This window comes from Drosophila ficusphila, unplaced genomic scaffold (genome assembly GCF_018152265.1).
Source record: "Drosophila ficusphila isolate 14025-0441.05 unplaced genomic scaffold, ASM1815226v1 contig_412, whole genome shotgun sequence".
NCBI lineage: Eukaryota > Metazoa > Arthropoda > Insecta > Diptera > Drosophilidae > Drosophila > Drosophila ficusphila.
This window is the reverse complement of record NW_025064326.1, coordinates 6523072-6548122: the sequence shown is the minus strand read 5'-3', so window position 1 is coordinate 6548122 and position 25051 is coordinate 6523072. Positions and strand designations below refer to the sequence as shown.

Sequence of the window (25051 nt, the reverse complement as noted above, 5' to 3'; positions counted from 1 at the left end):
TGGGGACATTACTTCATCGTGGGCCATTTCTGACGTAGTCGTAGTCGTAGTCGCCGCTTTGGACCCTGTCACAGTTAAAGTAATTGCCTAGCCACTGTCGCAATCGCCATAAAAAAGCGCCTGATTGCCGCCGGCTTCCCTTCGCATTGGTATTTTAATGAACAGCCAGCTAATAACTGTGACAATATGTTTGCCCATCATCTATTGCCATTGCTATTGCAATGGCAGCTGACGGTTGATGGTTGATGGTTGACTTGCCCTTTGGGGGCAGTAAAGTAAAACAAGTGCACATATGTCGCATTCCGATACTGTATTTATCTCATCATCATCATATAACCATTAACACATGCTCTACGTAATTACAGTACACTAAGTTTAGTTAACTATTAATTAATTGGTCGAGCGCTGCTGCTTTGTGTTTCTGTTTGGTTTCGGGGAATCCATTTTCCGCTTTTCCGTCACTTGAGGGTGTTCACTGCGCCTCTACGAAAGCAGCCCAAAAGTATGCTATTCAGCGTATACATTATATTTAAATAATACTTGTGTTGGTGTGGGTGTGGGTTGTGGGTGTGTGTGTGGTTGTGGGTTGTGGGTGTGTAACATACATAGTGGTAACTGCATGTACATAACGAGGAGTATTTGTAAAAATAAGAGTTACAAAACTTGTGGAATCAACGCAAATCAAATTTACATATCAAAGGAATTTTTTGTTACACAACTTAAGAGTGAACTACGTGCTAAAGGTGATCACTAGACTGGTGCCTTTTACCTGTGAATATGTACTGGGATATTTCATTAAAACGTACTTTGAGTATTATAGATATGGCTGTGTATATCTTTACATCTCGACAATCAATACATTACATCTTAAATTGCCTGCGATGAGCATACTATAAATTTCACCTTTTCGAGTTAAAACTTTTGTAATTTATGTAATACGCTTGCTTCCCCCTTTGCTCTCTAATAAACCGAATATATTTATTACAATAAATTATTTCTGAAATACACTTCACAATAATTTTTAGCACCAGCCTAATGGGTTTGACTTGCTACATTTTTGCTTCAGTGTGGGAGGAATTTCTTTTTGTTGGTCGAGACCGCCGTTTTGGCCTCGCTTTTTGTTTAAGGTGTAAACTGGAATTTGCTTGCTATCAACTAAAACATTGACTAACTTTAATTGCACCTACTGCAGCCAGTTGGCTTCCCCTGCTTCTAATCTTCCCCCCTCTATATTCTCCTAGCTGTGCATTTTGCGGAGTCGCAGGAGCAGAGGATAATGGAGGTCCTCGTCGTAGAGGGCTGAGTCCGCTTTCAGCTGGAGATGCCGCTGCCAGATGGTCTCATTGTACCGCGTGGCCAGCTCCACCCGGAATCCCCTGGCCACGCATTCGTCCTGGAAAACACTGAGAGTTCTTCCCCGTCGAGGAGCCATAATCAAGGCGGATCCCTCGGGTGCCAGATAATACCATATAGTGTCCACCAAGGCGGATCGAGCCTCATCGAAGAAGAGGCAATCGGCGCACAGGATGAAGTCGAACTTGGCCTGCTCCGCCTGGGAGCGAGCACTCTTCTCCTGCCACTTCAGCACGGAGCACTTGGTGTAGCAACTCAGCTCGTTGAGGCAAACGGTTTTCCTCACGTTCTCCACGGAGATCTCGTTGCCGTCGGTGAGGTGAACCGCATATGGAGTGGCGTACTTGGCCAGCATTAATCCCGCCAAGGAGGTGAACCCACCACCCAATTCCAGGATCCACTTGCCCCTATAAGAGGATACCTCTGATAGAACCAAGGCGGTTAGAGCCTCCTCCGAGGGCCAAACGCAAATGTTTCCCGTGTTGTTGAAGCCCATCAAATCACTGGCGGTCAGCTGGCGCTCCATGTGGTGGATATTCACGGAGTACTCCAGGTCGTTCTCCAGCTGCATGCGGTACTTGTACCAGTTCTCCGTCTTGCCCAGGCACTTCAGACTCACGTGATCCTCGAAGCTGTCCTGCCGCAGCAGATCGAAGCTCTTGAAGCGCCGCACGGAGGCCGTTTGCTCCTCGGCGAACTCGTCGCTGGAGGAGGAGACCGTCTCCTCGGAGTCCTTGCGCAGCACCTTGGCCAGGATCTTCCAGCGCTTCTGGGCGGTGCTCTGCAGATTGGGCGTGGCCGGCGGAGTGGGCGGCATGAAGGCGCCGCTCTTGAGACTCAGATCCTGATCCTGATCCTGATCCTGATCCTGATCCTGATCCTGATCCCGATCCGATTCGGTGTTTCGGTTGATGTCCTTGTCCTGCGTGGCATTGTTGTTGATCACGGCGGGCAGTTCGCCACCCAATCGAGTGTCCAGCGTCATCTTCTTCTGCTCCTTGAGCGCATTCAGCGTGTTGTCAATGTCGTATTGCAATAGCAACGATATCGTGGCCAGTTGTGCCACGCCCACTTCCTGTGACTGGTCGATTTGAGTTTCCGTCGCCTTTTGAACTAGCGCCGCTGACATCTTATTTCAGGCCCAGTTTGTTTCACTTTCACTTTCGCACTCTGACTCTCGCTTTCACTTCTCAGTTTTCAGTTTTCCATTTTCCGCCCTGCAAAGAAAAAGAGAGAAAGAGAGAGCATTACGAAATTAGTCAGAAGTTTTGGAAAAGTTTTTACCCACTGCCACGCAACGCCCTCTTTTTGAGGCCCATTATTTTCCAATTATGAATTTTTAATGGCATTAAAAATGCAAATTATCCGACCATAAAAATAAAACAAATTATACCCAGCGTAAAAATCCAAGGAAAAATATTTGGCTACACTTCTGTCGACAAGAAGTCTATGAATATATGTACGCATTCGTAGTTCGTACATTTTTTATGAGCACACATTTATGAAAAAATATCAAGGGGTCGACTTTGCTTTACTGCTTTATTTTTCAGAAATCAAATAGCCTTCAAAAGGAAATTAATTTAAAGCGACAAGTGAAAAGATTTTCCTTTATTTACGTTTATTAATAAAGACAGAAATTTGCCACAAAAATTAATCCATATTTCGATTCTGAAGAGAGATCTGATTCAAAAATAAAATGTTTGTTATATTTTGGCAATAAACCATTGAGTTCATAAATCAAAAAGCCAAACAGATTCGGAGAATACCCAGTATACCATACTATATGTATATATCGGCTGGCTTTATTGTTTTGATTGTTGCACATTTTCACTCTGAATATTTTCAATTTCTCGCTGGACGCTTGCGTATAAATTCATCAAATTTAAGAAATTTTACAGCCCATAAAAAATGTTAATTTTGCTGACGTGAAAGCAGAAAGCAGACACAAGCAGATGCGAGATTTTCCAGCAGAAAGGCCAGCGCATTTCCCATTTTCCATTTCCCACTTCCCGCCGACATATGAAGTATCTCAGTGATAAGAGGAGGCGTTCAGTTCCGATTAAAAGTTGTGTGTGTTTTTTACCAGACACCTGGCCATGTGGTTGTGGGTGGTTTCTAGCCTGACCCATGACACCTGCTCCGGAAATTCGGAACATGGTAATCACTGAGCAATGGAATTTCCAAGGAATTGATGTGTTTGTCTTATGCATTCATTGAGATTTATCGAGGGATTCTGGGAGTGAAAATCCCACTTTGCGTAAACAAACACAATTTGTGCGTATAGATCATTCGTAAAAGAGCCCAATTGATAAAAGGCTTTGGCAGATTGCTGTTCTGTTTGCCATTTTACTTATGCGTCTAATAACAATGGCTAATAATTATTAGCCGTGCCGAACCGCAATATTAATGCGCACTGTTTGCTGTGGCAGTTTATTTATTTTTTTTTATTTTGGATATTTCATTGTGCCACCGCAAATGCGTTATAATTGCGTATCCAAACATTGACAGCTTGACAAGTTGATACGCAGCTGGTAGGTGGACAAATAATCGACATAAATATTTTAATTTTAATCAAAATGAGATGTGCACTGTGGCTTAAAGGTATTTGTGTGCTCAAATCCCATTTGGATTATGGTTTGAAGTTTTTCGCAATTAAAACATATAATCTGCCAGTAGATTATCAAACCAATTATTGGCTATTTTCAAATGAATTTAACAACATTTAATACTACTTATTCAAGTTTTTGAGAAAACAAATTAATGAATTAATTTTTTGTTATAAGCATATAAACAGCTTATCCACTCACTTATTTCTTTCATAAATAAAATATAACAAAAACACCTCCATAAGTGATTGACTCTAATTTAAAACTTCAAAAATGAACTCCAGCCAAAAGGCAGCTAATCTAAACGAACCCAATCAAACAGAACCCCACTGGATCTGAAATTACAGCTGAAATTACCAATTCCCTGCCATTTCACTCAGTGCTCGCCATCAATTTCTTATCAAACATTAACAACTTCGAGGAAGTTCTGAGAACTACTGAGAGGCCAACTGCCAGAAACCCGATTGCGGGGCCAATAAAACTTTTCGGGCTTGAAGAATGTTGATTTGCATTTGCCGAAAGAGAGGAACATGAATATTGAGCAGCTTCCTTTCGGAGGACGTGTCTGTAAGCCCGCAGCTTTGCCTACGGCCAAAGTTTTCCGCCGAAACTTCAAGTGAACTTTAAAGTCCGACAATAAAAAGCGACAATGTTTACATAATCTCACACCAGCCGGACTGAAAAACTTGAGACAAGGCTCATCCAGTGATTAGCTTACCTTTTTTGGGGGACTGAGGAAAGCACTTTCCCTTAGTTCATTTGCAAGTACAAAACCGACATCGGGGTTTCCTCAATCATTGTAAATTTAAAGTTTTTCGCTTCGGCAAATTTATCCAAGCCAAGCCAAACCAAACCAATTCAATTCAATCACTTGAGTAACTGGCGAAAAAGTTGCCAGAACAATGAAAGAAGAAAAGGTTTTTCACTTGCCACTCGAGGGAAGAAGGAAAAAAGAAGAAAGAATGGAAAGGGGCGTTGGAAAACTTGGAAAAACTGAGAAGTAAGCGAAATGACTGACGTGCGTGTTGGCAACGTAACGTGGCAGAAAGTTGCCAGGGGGTTTCCCTTTTTTTACTCGCTTGTTCCTCGCTTTTCCTTCCGCCTTTCCCTCCCGGAATTTCCCCAACGCTGGCGGATCACGCAAGAGTTTATAGGACATACTATATAGCCACATCCATGTGATGAATACCCGTCGCTCGCCGCGCTCATTGCTCGCATTAACTCCAGTAATTTATTATTTATTGCAATCTACTGTCACCGAAATTTGCTCAGCTTTTCTTTTTTTATGTTCTTCTGCGGGCTGTTTTTTATGTTTATTATTCCGGCTCTGACCTTGGGGGCCAGAAGTGTCAACAGACACATGACTTCTGGGCAAACAGACAAACAAACGCTCCGCAAAGAGCCAACTGTGAAAAAGAGTTGAGTTGAGATAACACAGTCAAATTTAATTATGAGCGACAGCCGCTCGGGGAAGGGTCTTATCCATCAGCGAGTTTTTAATATTCTATTAAGATAAGCGACACATTTGGGAGCATATGGCTTAGACAAGACTTCTGCTTTCTTCTACTTTCCAGGGAAAAGTAATTAGTTATTTTGGAGATTAAATGTTAGATATTTTAAGAGCATTTTGCACAGCTTACATATTTCATAATAATTTTTTATAAATATCCCACACAGTCTACGAAATAAATTGAAACCTAATTGTTTATGTCTTCGAATCTATTTATAAAGATTGATCCGCAGTAATATGCTTTTTCTCTCCAAGATTTTTCTGTCAAAACAACTTTGACCTTGAACTTCCCATGGATTAATGCCAAATGATTTCTGGCATCGGCTAGCTATTAACAAAAATCATAAATGAAAACTGTTTTCCACTCGGTTACGTTCGACCATTAATCATCATAATTATTCGGCACTGTACGCAGTAATTACCGTCGGCGAACAGGGCGTATGCGTAATCGTCAAAAACTTTTAAACGCTTCCTCGTTCTTTCGTTCGGCGTGTATATTTTTTTGGTGTAGCGTCTTAAACTTTTATTAGCGCCCACAATCCCCACCGATTTACGAGCATCTAACTGTCTGAGCGATATCTCCAGAAATACATACTACACATATGTGAATTTATCCGTTCGATTTGTTTACTGTTTACAAGCGTAAGTTGATTTCGATGCGAACTTTTTTCGATGTTTTCTCAATTTTGACTGCAGGCCAATGCCAACGCATCGAAGTCTTTATATGTGAAGAGGTTCGGATTTAATTTACGTTCGCATCTGGCTTTATTGTGCACTTCTTCTTCCCTCATTCGATGCCCATTCCCATTCAGAATCCTCGGGCGAGTTCAAGTAAGTGCAAAAATGTAAATAAAAATCCAATTTTCTTCCGCCTTGCCGTTCTGGCCGACGGGTGTCGGAATAAAATATTAATTAAATTATTTGCATAGCACACGGCTCGGGCCTTTCGGCCTTCGGTCAAAGCGAACCCACACCGCCTCCCCGAATCCCCCCAATTCCCCGGCAGTCCAGAAACATTTCCGGCTTGGCCGGAAGTGGCCGGGCCAAGTGTCGCCTCCCATTTTTATTGCCTGTCACTCACTTTCTCGCCTGCGGGGCTCGGCTAAAATAATATTTGCCACCGGGGAGCAGTGTGCCGTTGGTTGTGGGGATGGTCGGCAAATTGGGGGAACTGGCCGTCCGTCGAGGTGAGCGAACCGCATTGCCAGCCCGTGACATTCACGAAAAAGTTCAAGGGGAATTCCCCGATCTGCTGCAATGCGCTGCACAAATAATCTGATTACGATGGACAATAATGACTGACTAACCACATTGATGTGAGTGAGTGATTGAATGTTTTCCCCGCCGTCGAAACAATGTTTTCGGGGCATTTCGACTGAAGTGGCTTATTGATTTCATTTACCCCGAATTTCATGGCTGAGCAGGTAAAACAGATACGAACTCACTCATTATGCTTATTGACTTTGAAAATTAAATTCCAAAATACCTTTTGATTCGATTAGCAAATTAAATAAATTAATTTAATTTATGAATTGGCCTTTAGCAGTTTGCTAATCAATTTTGTAAAGCTCTTCACCTTTTATTTGAACGTTCAATTATTTTTGCTTATCGAAATAAAATCTAAACCTAATATATCTATATATTACCTTTTATTTTTGAAATTTTCAGATAGTTCCCAGAACCCAATGACATTTTCCCCATACACATTTCAGAACATCTTGCATAATATTCCCAGCATCTGCGATTGCAAGCATTTTTGATGTTTTTTCGGCTTTTGGCATTTCGCAAGTTATTCGGAAATTGTGATAACAATTTAAGCCACGTACATCTGGAAAATTTACATATTATGCCAAGACCGTATGCTAACTTTCCACCCATCCCGTTCCTACATCCTCAAACGACAACACAATATTCTGGTGTGTGCACATGCAAAAAGCGCAAATATGTAAAGCATTTTGTAGGAATAACTGTGAAAGTCGCCAAGTTGCCAAATGGGCAAAGGATCCTTGGGGAGCTCGACTTTCCCCGGAGGAGAAAACAGCCAGGGAAAATTATATTATCTGCTCAAGATATTGACCCCGCCGGGGGGCAAACTGCGGGGGTCAAGTCGATGTCCTTGCCTTTGTTTTTGCGGTTTAAGCCATAGATAAAATATTTTCACAGCGTCATTGCAGGGCTCTTAATCATCTAAGCGAACGAGAAACATTTTTGGCAGGCGCCATAACTTAAAAATAGCAGACGAACGCCTTAAAACAAGCCCCCTCAAAAAAAAAGGGCAGCCTTGATAAGGACGAAGGACACAGCACATCGTTAGCAGCTGACATTAACATAACAAATCCAGAGAAAGAAGAAGAAAAGCAAACTGAATTTGTAGTTAATCCACTTTCGTTGTTCGCCCCTCAAAAAAAAAAAAAAAAAAAAATGAAATGGAAAAAGGAAGATACACAGTGGAGCAATTAGGGTACACTATTTAATAACGAAAGGCAGCAAATCATATTTAGCGAAAAGCCCCAAAAACTGGAAAATGAAATTTGGCCAACGTCTTGTTTCATTCACAAACAAAAATAAATAGACGCTTCAATAAATAAACAGGCAAATAGTTTGCGCCATAAACATGCACACAAACATGGCACACAAACACACACTCGAAAGTTGGCCAACACACCATAGTGCAAATAGACCCTGTGCTATATGTATGTGTATGGCTATATCTCTGCATGTACATTATACACACATATATATATAGTATGGATGTGTGGCACACATACATATATTGTCATGGAGACAACTCTCGCTTCAACTGGCAACTCAGTCAAATGTCTGGAGCTCCTCTTATCGCAGAGGGACGATAATTTGTGTTGCCAGTTTTTCAGAGGGAACATTTTAAAGATTTAGCTTATTTATTTTGTAGTAAAAATAAGAATACATTGTACATTACGTTATTGTAGATCAAATTTGCGTTAAATCAAAAGTACTTTAAAAATGCTTATAGGTGGATTTAAAACACTTTAGGAAATTATAATTTGCAAATAATTGCTAGTGTATTCTTTTCAAAATACAGAAAATAAAAAATATTTATATTTAACAAGCCAAATTTAATATCTTTGAGTTCAATTTTGAATAAATAAAAACATAAAATCTGCCTGAGGAAATCTATCTCGAAATAAGCTAAACAAACAACAATCTCGTAGACGAGGACGCAGGGAAATGGACGTGGCGCATGCTACATGGTACAGGACACTCTGGTCGCTCTATAAATAGTCCTCGAAAGGGGGCGTGGCTTTAAGGAGGGTCGATGGGCGGAGGAGGAGGAGGAGGAGGAGAAATGGGGAGAAGGATACCCGCCAGGTATCTCGCCTCAGGTGCATCATACGCCGGCAGCCGAGCAAAAATGTGACGTGTGTCTATGCTCAACTGGCGCTGGGATTCTGGTTAAAGTTCTGCATACTGAACATACTATATATATAGTATGTAAGTCGGGGATTCTCGTCGGGGTTGAGAGTATGTTTAGCTTTTGCTGGAAATGCTGGAAATGTTGCCTGCCCTGCTTAATGGGTCAACGGTAAATATACTAATTTGTTTACTGCTAAAGAGGATAAGGTCTTTGCATTTTGGTTGACCCTAAAGCAAATATTTTTTTTAATTACAGGGAAATTACAAGGAAAGCAAACAACCATGTTTAAGGTAAAACAGTTTTGATAAACACGTTAGACGTTAATTTCTAGGAATGGTTTAAAGTTTTGTGGAGAGAAAATAACCACAGCACTAAAATTCAGTTTGGTAATTCTTGGAAGCGTTTAACATAGTTCTAAGAAAACTAAATTATTTAATGATTTTACTAAGAAATTGGTGGTTTAAGATGTATAAATTCTGATGAATAAGACTTAAAATTGAGTAAAAATGGTTTTGCTTATGGTTATATTTAATTCTTTATTATAAGGTATCATTCATTCTATGCTCCACTTGTTTCTCTGCTTAAGCACTCTTCTGTCGCAGTTGAGAGGCCAAAGGATGCCAATGTCGGAGCAGGGACTTCCTCTGCGTGCCACATAAGTGGTCCTTTGCCGAATGAAGCTGTGCGAAGGACCCCAGATGTGGGGATGTCTCCTGGGTGAAGGGAAAGGGGGAGGGAAAGGGGAAAGGGGAGGAGTGCAGATGAGTGGGGGAGCCTGCCTAAATGCTTTCATCACTCAGCTGGAAAGGCACGCACGCTCCACTGGCCGCACGCACTTCCCATACAACTGGTTCTTGAACATCCAACAGCTACAGCTAACTTGCAACATCGAATCTCCAGCAGGGGAGCAGATTGCCGGGAATTGGCCAAAGTAAACCCCAGACGGAAGGGTCACATACAGATCCCCAATTGACCACTGGAGTGGCATAAACTGTTACTTTAACTGAAAATATGTTTGCCAAGCAAACCTGCCGGTTCTCCGTTTTATTGACAAGTGATTGACTGCCGAAGCTTATCTTTATTGCGAGTGACAGTTAACTTGGTTAGCTCATATGCTATGAATGAGTCTTCAATCCGGCAGAGCTTCTGACTTTGCTGTAATATGTCATTGGTAATAATATATTTAGGATGTTTATTTATTTATAGAAAATCACTTCAGCCGACGGCGATAATTTGAAGGTAATCGACGGGCTCGATTGTGATAACTCCGAGTGAATTATTACCCCCTCGGGTATTTATTTGTGGAAATAAATAAATTTAAAGCCCTAATAAAGCAAATGTTGATGGGTAAAAGTATACAGTTTACCCAAGAAAGGTTATAGTTTAATTAAAATAAATTTAAAATTTAAAAAACTGAAAGGTAATCTACAGAGTTTTATAAATCAATCATAGTAGAGTCTTTGGCATCAGCAATTGTTCAAATAGCCATACATCCATGAAGCCATTACGTATTGCAACAGACAAACAACCAACATTGGCCTCGATTGCCATAAATCTCTCAATTGCAAATATATATATATAAACCTACACATATCTGGCGAAAAACAAAAGTAAGTGGCTTTTTCATAAATCAAATCACAATACAGAAATCTTTACCCATTGAGGTTGGCTGCTAAGCCCTTTCATTGCACAATTTCAATTCAATTTACATTCTGCTCTTCGGTTTTTGTTGTGGAAAATGTAGTAAAATGAAATATATGAAAATGCATATATGCGCAGAGGATGTTTTCTAATGAACTTTGACACATGAGAGTCGGGTGTCCATGCGACCCGGCTGAATCGCGTGTCCATGTCACAAGTCAAGAGGAAAAGGCGGTGGGAAAACACAATGCCCTGAGCTGCAATGAATGAAAAATCAGCTTGACGCATGCAACTTTTTACCCCCCAACCTTCCTTGCTCCTCTATTTTTTTTAGTTTTTTACGAAGTGCCCTGGGGGGCAGCTAAAATGAACTTAACTGACTGATGGATTGACTAACGGAGGGACAAACTGGCTAACTGACTGACGAACTGACGGACTTTTCTATGCGGCAAAGTCACTACAAAAGCTAATGTTTGGACTGGATCGAGTGCTTTATGCTACTCGAGTCGCTTTCATCTGCTCCTCCAGGGAGGCAGAGGAAATTTATTTATTCTGCGATTATCGTCAGATATGTCGTCGGCACTCTCTTGAGTATGCAAACACCAGTGAGGGCACACACACTCGAGAAGGCAAAAATATGCATAAATTCAAGTGGCCTGGCATCAGCAACTACCTTCTTTATCAACCAAAAAAAGAAGCTAACAAAAAATGGGAACCAATAGCTTAAAGTCACGTTTCTTAAAATTTTTTTAAAGGAACTCTAAAAAAAATAAATGCCAAATAAAAAGCAAGAAAATATTATCCTGTTATCAAATTTCATTATAAGCTATCGAATTAAGTTACTCGAAATGGGTATTTTAATATTTTCAGTACCCTTTCATTACAGATAATTAAAGCCAATTCAAAAACCGAAATAGTACTGATATTAAACAAAGGTTCTAACAGTTTTTGGTTGAATGTGGCTCCAAAAATGCCCACTCATGCGGAAAGGGCGGCCACAGAGCGGCGGGCTTATCGCGAAATCACGGCCAACTGCAGCGAAAATAGTTGGTTAGTTCGTTAGTTGATTATTACACGTCCTGCCAGCGTTTCGCTCCCTTTTGGCCAACTCTTCTCGTTGTTGTTGTATTTTTTCGTACGTTTTTGTGGTCGCCAGTGCAGTTGCACAGTGGCTGTTGCTTATCACAGCTTAATGGGTCACTGCATTCGAGTGAAAATTTTCGAGCTTACGCGGCGTGTGCGTAATTCGCCAGGATTACGTATATCAGATCCCAGATCCGAGATCCTTCGGCCGTCTGAGCGAGCACTCACGCAGCCAGGCTCACATTATGCAAACTTGGCAATAAAAATTCAATTAAGCTACAAGGACGCCGCTGTCAAGTGGGAAAATGGGAAATGGGGAAAAGCGGATGGAGGATGGGGCGAACTTTGCCGATAAATCACAAAATTTTCTAAAAGCCCAGCGGCTGCAACAATAACAAATTGTGACATGCTGTGCTGCCGCTTACGAGTTTGATGCACGTTTTAATTATAATTTTGACGCCAACTGTTTAAACACAGTAACTCACACACGCAACACGATAAGGGGAACAACAACAAGAACCGCACTAATTGTTTGCCTTCACTGTGAGGGGAAGGGGAGTGAGAGGGGGAGGGGTACTAAAGGGAGGGGATGCAAAGCCCCACATGTGTATAGCGAAACACAAAGGACTCGGTAGCCAGGACCAACAGGGGGAGCAGCAGGACCACGAGGACAATGGCCAGCTCACATGCACAGACGCTCTCACGCCGCCCAGAAGTGAAACATGGTCAGCCAAGTCACGAAACCATCTGCCCGGCCAAGAAAATACACGGAGAAAATTCCGGGAAACGCTTATCTCAAGATTATATCTCGGCCAAAATTCCGGTTAAATCGGATAAGTACTTTTAATGCCTTAAAGGGCAAGGTTTATACCTCTAATTTCATTGCAGAAACAGGAGTTAAAATGCTGAAGGTTAAGCTTGGTTATAAAACATAACAATAATAATAAAGTTGAAAAGATGCGTTCAGATTTTAAAGCGATTGAGACAGGATTTATAGAAAACAATCTATAATTATCAACCTACATCAGAACAATATTTAATTTTATAAAGTTAAATTAATTTGACTTTTTCCCATGAACAAAGCAAGTGAAATAATATCCACATTTCCAATAGATAATAATAATGCAGACTAGGATCTGTAGTTATTGAATGTTATCAAAGGCAAAAGATAACAAATAACACGAACTTTGGTGAGTATTATTTTATTATCACAAACGATTTCTTTTTTACAACAACAAAATAAATATGCCAATAAGCCATGTATAGTATATATTTGTAATCTGTTTGATCACCCCAGTTATGAAATGTGGTCAAATATAAATGCTCAGCTGGCATGATAAGCCTTTTTTCAATTGCTAAATTTGGTGATTCTCTAATATTGTAATAGTTGAACAAGTCAGTGTGATAATGTTAGAAAACAATAATAGTTGTTTTGATTAAATAGGTTAATTTAAATAATTTTGATTGCTTACAAAATATCGTATACAGTTTCTAAAGATTCCCTTGCGTTCTTTATTTATGTGTATCACTATAGTTTTCGCTCAGTGCATTAAGGCAAAAGGCGCAACTTTTCGACATGTGACCGTGCGCCGTCTGCGAATAAATGAGTGTGTTTTTGGGGACGGCGGCGACTCTGCCATGTGCCCCAATCGATGGACAGGAGGGGATGATGCCGGGGAAGTGGGGTGTGCGTTAGATTTATGGCCCCAAAGCCATGGATACCACATCACACACTGTGTGTGTGTGTGCTAGTGTGTGTGGTAGTGTGTGTAAGCGGTACTCAATTAATACTCATCAGCGTGACATTAGTGCCATTTGCAGATGAGTGGGAGGAATGGGAGGCGAGTGGGAAGCAAATAAAAGTGCAGGAAAGGCCGAGAAGCAAGGACAAGGCATTCGAACACGTGCATCTGGCCAATTGTTTGGCATCCTGAGAGGACATAAAAACGGCAGCCAATTCGGCTCTCAATCACGGCTCATTTTCCAGACGTCTTATTCAGTCTTATTCATCAATAAATCGGGGCCATAAATCTCCTTCAAGTGTTCGCCTCATCATCAAGCATTATTTTATGCCGCTTCTGAACTTTAAACAAAATAAATAGAAACCGATGTCACATCTTCGCATCGCTTTTATGGCACAAAGAAAATTTAATGCGACGTTTGACTTTAATTAGGCCATAAAACAGGGAACTACAAAAGCGATGGCCAAACTCAAGTTCAAGGAGTAAATAAGCCAGGAGTTCCACAAAGTGAGGGAAAATGAAAAAGCAGAGGAGAAGGGATGGGGATGGGGAAAAAGTTGACCAAATGGGAAATGCCTGCGAATCACTGGGCGTAAATTAAATGTAATTGAAAGCGATTGACAAATAGAATTGGGGATTGGCAGGGCAAAAGGGAATTGCAATTGCCATCGGACTAAGCTCAATTGAACTCTGAACCCTGTTCAAGATATTTGTCTGGATTTGAAGACGAATTAGTTATTTATGGACAGTGAAAACCTGACAAAAAGCCAACGCACAGGTTAAGTTGATCGAAATGTAAGGAAAACCTTTAAATTTTGTAGAGAAAAAACTTGTTCCTTGTAAAATAAAACCATTTATAGTTTCCGGTTTTCGGAGATATTTAAATTAAAGAAAAATAAAGGTGAAACTATAAAGCCCATCATAACTTTAGGATACCATTGCATCCTTTACCATTTCTCTTTCCTGAAACAATTGCAATATTATCTTTTCCGCTTTCCTGCTTTTCCAATAGCCCAGAGATCCCTCTCGAAATTCATTTGACTGGCAAACTTTGACGAAACGAACTTTGGGATGCAACCTTTGGCAAGTATTAACCTTAGAAGTTGAAAGTCTGCACTGACCTTTTCGAGGACTTTGGCTAACAGTCAGCCAAACAAAAGCGAGCTAGTTTTCATTTCCGGCAGCTAAAAATTGTTTCTGCAGAGAAACAATATTTATTTTTACCACGCCGACCTTCTGCCGAGCTTAGTCAAAAGTCAACGGGAGTTAGATAAGTTATATTATGTTTGGTTGGCCATTGATATCAGCGCGGCCTTTGTGCGTTTAAGATAAGATCGAACTTATCACTTGGAATATTCGAAAATCAAATTCCAATCTTTTGGTTGCCAAGCGAAATTGATTTTCAAATTTTCCGAGCAAGAAAACCCTTCAAAACAAATCATCTTACAGCCCATTGAACTTTTAAAACTTGATGAATAGCGATGCAGACAAAATGTTTACAGAAAAGATTTCAAAAATAATTTACCAGTCAAAAGTGTTGTTGGCGAGGCAATTAAAACGGTGTAAACTCCCAAGTGCTGAAGATATGTTTTTTCTTGATAAATGTATTTATTACTCGGCATTTAACACATATTTAATCATTCAAGTTTAACTTTTCATTCACAAAATGCTTGGCATTTATGTTATTTTCTTTTGATGATTTTTTTAGCAATTTTTCAAACCACGCACATTATTTTCCCGCAACAAACGACTCGAAAGCAGCAGCCAATAACCGAAGTTGGTGGAAATTCGCGTTTTCCGACCGGCCAACGTTGCGTATGAGCGACGACGACAAACTGAAGCACCAATTGAAATCTCATCGAGCGAACATGCAAGTTGCATCGAACATGTTGGCTGGCATGACGAATCCGTTCGAACAAGTTGCAAGCGACGGTGGGCGGGGGTTGTTACTTTTGAGGGGGCGGTTCTGCTGGCTTATCACTAAAAATTAAGACAAAGATGTAACGCACTAAAAACGAAAGAAGGCAACGAAATTGGCATCAAACTCGGTACTTCAAGGGGTTGGGAGGTTAAGGAGGAAAAGCGGTTAAGCGGTTTCAGGCTATTACAGCCGCCCGGAAAACTATTTGAGCCACAATCGCGGTTGCGAGCAGGTTTTTGTTTGTTTTTTACCAAATTGCAGACGTATCTTTTGAGTGCCGGGGAAATTATTTCTTGCATAAAGGAAATAGTTTTAAAATTAATAACAAAAAATTGTGTGAGCTTGAGGTTTTGCAATAAAACTTTTTAAAGAAAAATAGGGTTTAATACACAAAAAGATATGGCCTAATTATGAGTTTTGCAATTATGAAAACTAAAGAATAATAAATGGTTGAAAATGCCAAACATAAAAGCGCAGAAGCTTAAAGTGAACTTTTACTAATGGCTATATTATTTCCGCGAACTGCTGCTGATGTTTTATGTTTGTTACCAATTCCAGAATATTGGTTAATGGCAAGCTGGAAAAATGTAAATTAGGAAAATGAAAAAGTAAAGGAGGCGGTGGGTGGGCCAAGTTTGCGTGGGATCCCTCTGACGTGTTGATATCTCTTTTTCTGGCCAAGTTCTTATGCGTTACTTGGCTTTTGCTGCCTTTTAAATGATTTTCCATTTGCACATTTCACGCGTCGAAATGTTTGGCTTGTTGTTTTTGTTCTTGCCGCTGGCTAGAAATTCGCGTTCATTCATAAAAAAAAAGGTGAACACGCTGGTGGGCGTCGGGAAAGCGGCGAGCGATGAGCGGTGAGCGTGGAAAACGGAAAACAATAAAACGCGAGGGCAGCGACGCGACGTCGACGTCGGCAGACCAGACAAGCAGGCGTGCTAAGTGAAAATCGAGGGGGGTGCGGAAAACGCGGGGGTGTGCTGGCGGAAAATCTTCGGGCGGCGAAGGCGAAGGAAGGCAACAAAGTTTTTTGGTCGTTCGCAATTTTCGCTCTCATTGTTTTTGTTGTTATCGCTTTTGTTGTTGTTGTTGCGTCTCTTACTTTTCGCTTTATTTATATTAATACACATCCCATTCGTATCAATGAGCGTGTTTTGGGCTTGGGAAATCTTTGTCTCTGTGTGCGCCTTACATTTATTTATATTCTTTTTATTCAACGCGTCTGAAAACAAAACATAAAGCTGGCAAAAAAAAACACAAAGACTGCCACATATTTGTTACTTTTTACTACAAACACAACCGAAGGAACAAAAAGAAATGTTCGAACAACAGAACCGGAAAAAAGGAACAAAAACTCCGAGCTTTGCGGGAAAATTGTTATCTGCACTGGGGAAAATTCTTAATTTAGAAATAGTTCTGAATTATTATTTCACTGGTTATCTGCATTATCTATATAGTAAGCAAATAAACTACTTCTTCCTTATAGTTTATTAAACTCATTCCTTATCTTATCTAATAATAATCTTTTAAATTCCCTTTAATTTTTTTTTTTGTGTTCACAATAAAAGGAAGCCCTTGCAAGCTTTCTTTCTTTTTTTCTCATTTGTATTTTTTTTTTCTGCCAGCGGGAAAAAGTACAAAAAAAGAGGAAAATGTCAACCCAAACAAGAGAAAGAACGGGCTGCTAGTCGATAAGGTCGTCCAAATCAAAACACACACAGCGTCGGGTTAGAATTGTTGGCCCAAAAAAAAAAAAGTACAAGAAGAAAGGGGAGAAAGTGGGCCGGTAGTCCTACCCCAAAGCCAGGATGAGCTGTAATTCCCGGCAGAAGCTCGAGTTCCTTTCCCAGAAAGTCTGCATACCATTGCCATGATTTATATGTGTCATTAGCGGTTTTTTGAGCGTCGAATCCAAATTGGATCATTATTGATAAGGGTCGGATTAGCGTCATCGGAACTCAAATTTCGGCGGAAAAGAGCAAAGATTGAAGATGGCTACCGAAACTTTTCTTCGTTCGCTTACATAAACCCATTTTTCCCAATTTAATTTCATGCCAACAAATTTGCGTTTATTTTTAAACAGCAAACGAAGAAACCTGCAATTACAATTATCTATGTGCAGAGCAAATAATTCATGGCTCATTTGCAGCTGCACCTGAAGGCTTATTAAAACCATGGCAAGCGAACCCGAATGAGTGTACCCAACCCAACCCAAACCGAGTGGGAACCCAAAAATCATACTATGTGGTTAGCGAGTTATGGGACCTGCCAGCCAGATAAAACACAAGGGGCAAACTGAAATGCTGAATACTGAATACTGAAATAATGATACCGAGCGCACACAGTTGGCATTTTCGATTTGCGTCAACGTCGTCGTCGTTGGCCGCTGTCAGTGTCCGGAACATGGACGAACCAGGCCCGTAGAAGCCTCATCCGATTCCCATCCCAAAAACCACATACCACATCTCACATGAGTCGAAGGGAAGCTGCCTCTGCTCATGTAAAATTGATGTACAAGCGGTCCCGTCTGGTCTGCATGCGAAATAATTATTAATAAAAATAATGTGCCATGAAATGTTTTCGTTGTCGTCCTCGCCGTTGCACTTCCGCCACAATCTTCCTTACCCTTTCCCCTCCTCCTCCGATCTGCCACGCCCCTCGTTTTGGGAGGCAGAGGAGGAGGATTCTCGGGTAATTAACACTCAGCGGGAGAGCTTTGGCAAAGTTCAGTGAGTCGAAAGACTGGACGGGGACCCATTTCGCCGGCCAAGTCACGCAGCACATCTCCGGTTTTTATGGTCTTTAAGAAGTCGGTTTGCTTAATGGGGTCACTTAAAGAGTTGAAATGTCTTAATTTACTTGAATTTATTAGGGTAATTTGCTTGACACTTTGGCTAAGCAAATAAAGCAATGCACAAGTGCAATCAGTCAGTCTAATAAGACTTCTGAAAATCTAGATTATATTTAAATTTAATTTGAGTGAAATACCATTTATGAAATTATTTCAAATAAACCAAGGACTGCCCTTTCCTTTAAATTTAATCTAACAATTAGTGAGAGGATGTGGATTTACATAAACCATTTAGATTTTAATAAAATCAAATAAACAAGGACTCATCTTTCCTTTAAATTCAATCTAACAATTAGTGAGAGGATTTGGATTTTACTTTCTTGCTTGCCTTTCTTTTATCCTATTTGCCTTGCGCCAATTATCACATTTTTCTTGCTGACAATTACTGCCAAATGCTTGAGAGCACATTGGGCATTAAGTAGCTGATTACCCAACGCCGAGCAGAGACGCCTTCCTTCGACGCCGGCAGTCCGAATTCGCTTTTCAATTAGCCACGAATACGAATTTTAATTTAATTAAATCGATTATTTTTAAACGGGCAGTATAATTACATTTTATTCTGCATTAATTGCTGCCGCCTTCTGACGATCGGCTAGGCAAACATTTTCGTTTCGTTTCGCATATAACTTTTATTTATATTTGAAAACTTGGCACAATCTGTGCCACACAATGTGCATGTGAATGACGTAAGATGTATATTTTTTGGTTTTGGCAGACGAACAGCAACGAAAGCAAACGAAACTTGGCCAATGCATTTAGCATAAGATATTTGCTTTTGTTTATATTGGGCTTGCAGTAACCAGTCGGCATTTTAATTACTTGCAAATTAATGGCACATATGCTCGGCGCAGTCAAAGTCCGCGTTGCGCATACGCCGCGTGGCTCGCCCGCAAAACCGCCAAAGATTAAAAGAAAACAAGTCATAATTATGCGAATGCGGTTCATAAATATTTTGCAAAGGGAAAAACGAGGTGGACAGCCGTTTGTCGTGTGTTCATTGAAAAATATCACGAGGGATCTTAGCCATGAACAGTGGCTAAACATAGATACCTGAATAAACAGAGTAGCGGCTTTTTATATAAACAATATGGGAAATATTAAGGGGGAGATCATCCATATTAATATGAAATATTGCTGGTATTTAGGACTTAAAAATATTTAAGCTAGCAATAAAATATGCGTTGGATTTGATATAACAACATTGTTTATAAATATTTGCTCAAAAAGGTCACAAATAAATTCAAATGGATTACTCAGTTCAAAAATTATTTCCAATGGGGTGGCCATTTATATAGATTCGTTTCCGGGTTAAAACATCTTTCCGCACCTATCTACCCATAAAATAAATAATATAAATCCACGAAATGCTCGGCGATTCGGCAAATATGTAAAATGTTGAGCGCGACAAACGGCGGCGGAAAATTAGTGAGCCAGGGGCACTCGAATTCTTACCCAGCGATGCCCAGAAAGTTGGCAACAAACTCGCGAGATGTTTCTCAAGTACCTCTGCCCGTTGCCACGCCCCCCCCCCCCCAGCCCACTGGCACAGACACGCCCAGCGGCAGCCGCCCCCTTTGCCAGAGTGAAGTGCTCGAATGCGGCTCGCACTCGAAAACATTTTTTTGGCGCTGGGCGTCCCCCTTGAAAATGGTTCAGACCATAAACTTTTGCAGCCCGAGTTCTCGCACACATTTATTCTGCCCCTCTAGACTTTATATTGGTGTGCTGGGCATTGGCCATTGGGTAATGCATTATAAAATATTCAATAATAATAATCTTCGCCTTGACCACGCTGCATATGCCGAGTGCCAAAAAGAATTCTTCGGCTGGCTTCCCCTTGAAATATTCTCTAAGGACACGAGTGTTTGTTCTGCATATGTGGAAAATATCAGGAGTGAATAAATGTTTGCTAAAACGAAATTAAAGCTGAAAGGAAAAGTGTTTGGCAATATTGAGGGCTTGTTTACATTTGATTTTTATTACATTTTTGATCATTTTCTATTTTGCAATACTGACCTTCATCAAATGAAATATTTTGAGTGCAGCTCAAAAAATCAACTCTAACTAAAATTATGAATTGAAAAGGATTTTTATTTATTTTTTTATTTTATTTGGCATAGCTTATTAGCTTTGTTTGATTTTGAATGACCTATATTCAACATGTTTTTATATTTCTGCTGTCAAAAATTCCTTTATTGAGAATTGATTGTCTGAAGTTAACACATTAAATTAACCAAGAAAATACGCCGGGTTCGAGTTCATTGCCTGTTTTCGTGAAAGTTTCGCAATAAAAATGCAAACGCATTTTTTTTGGCTTTTGTTGTCTGTGCGAAATTGATTAATTTATTTTTATGTTCATATGTTCGTATGTTTTGCTTGTTATCCATTTGCTTTTAGCGCCTTTGTCAGAGCACTTGAAATGCTTTTGTGATATATTTTTATATCAGCCAGACAGCATCTAGCCGTAGATTTATGTATTCTCTATTTTGTGCTATATTGTATACGATATTTTGAGATTTCTGAGGCCAGCGGACAGTTGGCCATTAAATGGATAGCCCTTCGCCTCCCCCTTTTTGACCGTGGCACTCATCGTATTTCATTTTTCTCAGTTTACATTCAATTTGCTTTCGACATTCGCTCGCAATGGTGTTTGAGCCAAAACATTTGGTTTCACTTTGCGCATAATTAACTTTTGCAGTTGCCGCCTTTACAAACACATTCAGTTTGCTTAATTATGTATATTATAAGCGATTATGAATTCAAGAACTTTTGCTCTCAATTTGGCAATTTTCGGGGATTATCATAAATGCCTTTGAAAATGATGCATAAATCTCTTGCGTAATGTGTTTACGCAAATAGAACTTAAAAACTTGTTAAAAAAGTTTAGGATTACCATGGGTAAAACATTATGTTCTATAGTGAGAATAGAAAATATACATTGTATAATAAATAATATTTAAATAATTTGAAGATTGAATATTAATTATTTAAATTCATGTCCGACATGGCTCTCCTTAAATTTTAAAACTGTTTGCTGCTTCGATTGATTTTTTCCCGTTCACTTTCCAGCGATGTGCCACGCTGCGTATGAGTAATGAGCAGATGAATTCGATTTCGCGCTCTTGAAACGATGCCAAGCGTGCTCAGACAATGGACCATTGAATGGGGAAATTGGGAAATGGGATGGGCGGCCGGGAAATCCAACCCAACCAGACGCAGACGAAGCGACGGCGAAGAAGAAAAGCCATTGCCAAAATAGCAAAGTAATTGCAAATCGCCAAAGCCGTGCAGTCACAGCGAAGGAATGTTTAAATGCGTATAAATAATTCGGGACCTCCTGCCCGAGATGTATTTATAGTGCTCCATACGCGCGGATTGATTTGGTTTCGCACTCTGAATTTCGGCGGGCCTTTTCTTTTCGTCTGACGTACGATGGTCTTTGCTCTTTTGATTACCCATACGCCCCGTGGGCGCAGCCAGAGCTCATTTGTGCACGCGTGTGCACCTAATTGTCAGCAGAGTGCACTCCTCCTTTCAGTTACTTAAATGTAATTGCACACAAGTGCAATTAAAGAGCTTGACACATGGGGCGCAAATTTCCACGCTTCGGAAAACTCCCAACGAGCTGTCAGGTCGCCAGGAGCAGCAGAGCTGCCTGTTTGCCCATTAATTTCATTAAAAAAATACGCAAGGTACTTAGTTTAAGTTTTCAGCAACTTTACAAAGGAGAGATAATCAGTTTTTCTTGATTACATTACATTAAAACCTTTAAATATAAACTTTTAATTGTATTCCTTTCATACTCACTATAAAACTAATTCGTTTAATGGACTTTTTTTGGTTTTGGACTTTAATTTTCTGCTGTTTCAGGTTATTTAAATCGATACCTTAAAAAGTTAATTCTTCGATTATTTCTGTACTTATTTCCTTTAAGCTCTTTTTCTGCATTCGATTTCCTTCTACCTTTTTTTCGACAGCTGATTGGCATCACTAACATTGTCCGTAGAAGAACCACCTCCTTGGCCATTTCTGCAGTTTGTCTTCATTCATCTCAGAGCAGAATCGCCTCCAAGTCGTAAATTTTAAATGCTTTTGTAGGTCATTGCTGCCGAGATGGCAGAGAAAAAGAAACCGGGCATTCAATGCGCAAGAACAAGACGAAACTTTGATCTGAACTTTTGCCAAGCGAGTCTTTTGAACTGCAGCCTCTCGGCTTTCCTCGCTTTTCCTCGCAGCTGAAAGACGAAGGAAAATTTATGCGCCTGGCTGCGCCGGTCAGCGAAATGGCGCCAAGGTTCAAAGCTCCAAACAAAGGTTGAGCAAAAAGGGGAGCAGGGCCACTTAGTGGCCACCCACTCCACTTGCCACTCGCCACTCCACCGGCCACATGATTGAGTTTCGGCCACCGTTGTTCTTTCGCTCGCTGTGCATTCAATTTTATTGCAAATTGTTTGCAACAGTGTTTGAACTTTACTACTGGGCAACGTGTTTTTGTTTTTCGGCCATGCAAAACATGTCGCAACAGCCGTAAAAAAAATGTTGCTGCACTGCAGCCTACCGAAGGGCAAAGGGATACGCGTACACGGAAAAGCGGAGGGGGAAAGCGGAAAAGTGTTTGCCCATCACGTATACGAAATGTGTTACGTTTAAGTAACAACAACGAGGGTCGAGAGGAAAGTTGTTTGAAAGGCTCTTTTTACCATTAATTACTATCTACATAATTGACTTAATTGCTGTCACTGATATAATGATTTTAAGAAACAATGTGAAAATATTATAAGATATGCTAATAAATATTACACAATGAAATGGAATGACGACTATTTAAAGAAAATGGGATTTAAAAAAACCAACCAAAAAGTTAGCATAAAGACATTTTCCAAACTTTCCTGCGCATTATAACCCTTTTGAAATGCAAATTAACCCGATTATACACTTCCAACTCAATATTCATTACGAGCTGCAACTAGGAGTCCCAAATAATCCGAAATCAGAGCTAATTCACTGCTGATATTCATTTATCACAATCACCATCACAATCTGAAATTCCCATTCAAAGTTATTCAGCAGATTTCTTCAATGATTATTCCCGAATTCCTCAATCGCTTGAGGAGCTCATTCAGAATTAAATTACTTTACGGCCCTCGAGGAGCGCGAACAGAAACACAGACACAGACACACACACAAGGCACTTATTGCAATTTCAGCTGCACATACATGCCAAAAACAATGTGCTCGAACCCAAATACACACACACACACAAAGAGAAAGCAAAACCATCGCAAATTTACAGACAACTCAGGAGCTCAGTGCTCCAAAGTGCAAAGCGGCGCAAATGTTCAGTTTGGATTTATTGTTATGCGAATCTCTCCTCTCCGCATAGTATATATAAATATATGTAATATATGTATATCGTATGTTTGTATAAAGAAGCCCCTCGAGTGTGCAAGTGTGTTTGTGTTTGTGCGGCAATGCGGCGAAATGTATTACAATTAATTTGGCACACACGGCGTATGCTGAATATTATTTGGTCGCTGCAATCGAGTAAATCCGCGGCAATTGGCAATTATACAAATTCTCATCACAGACAATTGCAAGTGCAAAATAGAACAGTGGGCGTGGCGGGGAGAATGAGGGAGGTGGGAGGTTGTGGGGGGTTGGAGAACCGAATCCATGGCCAATGTGATTGATGATTCGACCTCCGATGATGTGACAAAGTGGCAGCCATGTAAACTCCGTAAACGGTGCCACCCAAGTTGCCCGAGGTGATTCGGGGTCAGGTCAAAGGTCTGTGGTTCCTGAACTTTAAATGCTGCTGCGACATTTGCATTTGAGCTTTAAAAACATCGAACCCACGATGGATGGCTGCATATAAATTGCTGTTAGCTTTCAGCTCACTGGGAAAAGGTAATTTCATTACTTATTTATTTACCTCCATGCTTCAAGTAACTTCTTGTATTTTTTATTAAATTACAAGTCATTCAACTGAAAATGTTTATACAAATCAAATCATTTATTTATTTGTTATTATAATCGAAAAATTTAAACTCAAAAAAAGAAGCAGGCATTTAGATAAGCATAAACTTAAATAAAATATAAACTTATATAATTCACAAGTAATTTAATTGAAATGAAAATAAATTGAATATTATTCTACCCAACTTATAACCCATGTTTTTTTCTAAGTGTACTCACCTGTGTGTCAACAAAGAATGGAACTATTATGGCAGCATAAAGGACCACCAGGGAGCCGCCTCCAAACGCCGATGATTGAGCTAATGGCCACCAGTTCATATACTCGTATATGGGTTGGGCTTTTTGGGGAGGAGGAACCGGCAGGTGTCACTAGAACGGGCGCACGCTCTTCATTTATCCGATAATGCCACACATTCCACGCGGGGCACCCGGATCCCGGCCAGAACTTCAAACGATTGCCAGGCGCTTCGTTTATTTACACGAAACTAGTTTATGCCCGAAAAGCACCATTCGCAGGCACTTGAAAAGCGCTCCCGTTTATTATCTTAATAATTCCCACCGTTTCGGCGGCGCTCTTTGTGCGTCAAGGGGTATAGATTCCGAATTAGATTCGGATTCGGATGCGGATTCGGATTTGGATCCGTATCTCTGGGTCCGAGCAAGTGCACCGTGTGAACCGGAGGCGGTAAGGCAACTAAGCGGATCGAAATCTCTTGGCGCTCGCACATCCCAAAGCCAAATGCACGCCAAGCGATTTGTTTATCCATCTGCTGCGTGTGCGTGAATTTGTTCGTTATTAATTGCAATAAATGGTGTCGGCGTGGGCGGCATTTTACTTATTTTGGTCGGATTCTGTCTGCTTTTGGGGTTCTGCTTTCCATTGCGTTCAACCGAATTTATTTTGAATTCGTTAGCGCCCTCTAGCGGGCAGCGTTCTCATAACGATAGTTTCGGTTCGATACGTTAGTGTT

At 40.4% G+C, this 25051-nt stretch overlaps 1 protein-coding gene across 2 annotated transcripts; it reads right to left on the bottom strand.

Moving 5' to 3' along the window:
• Positions 1–291: 291 nt before the first annotated feature.
• LOC108098351 (calmodulin-lysine N-methyltransferase) lies at positions 292–24736 on the bottom strand. 2 transcript variants are annotated; one of them, XM_017201194.2, is made up of 2 exons: positions 24300–24736; positions 292–2570 (listed from the first exon to the last, which is right to left on the bottom strand). In XM_017201194.2, exon 2 carries the CDS (start codon positions 2480–2482, stop codon positions 1238–1240), a length of 1245 nt encoding a protein of 414 aa, XP_017056683.1. In that variant the 5' UTR covers positions 2483–2570; positions 24300–24736; the 3' UTR covers positions 292–1237. The 2 variants fall into 2 exon arrangements, with proteins under 2 accessions (XP_017056683.1, XP_017056682.1); XM_017201193.2 differs by lacking the exon at positions 24300–24736 and adding an exon at positions 14855–15149.
• Positions 24737–25051: the final 315 nt, after the last annotated feature.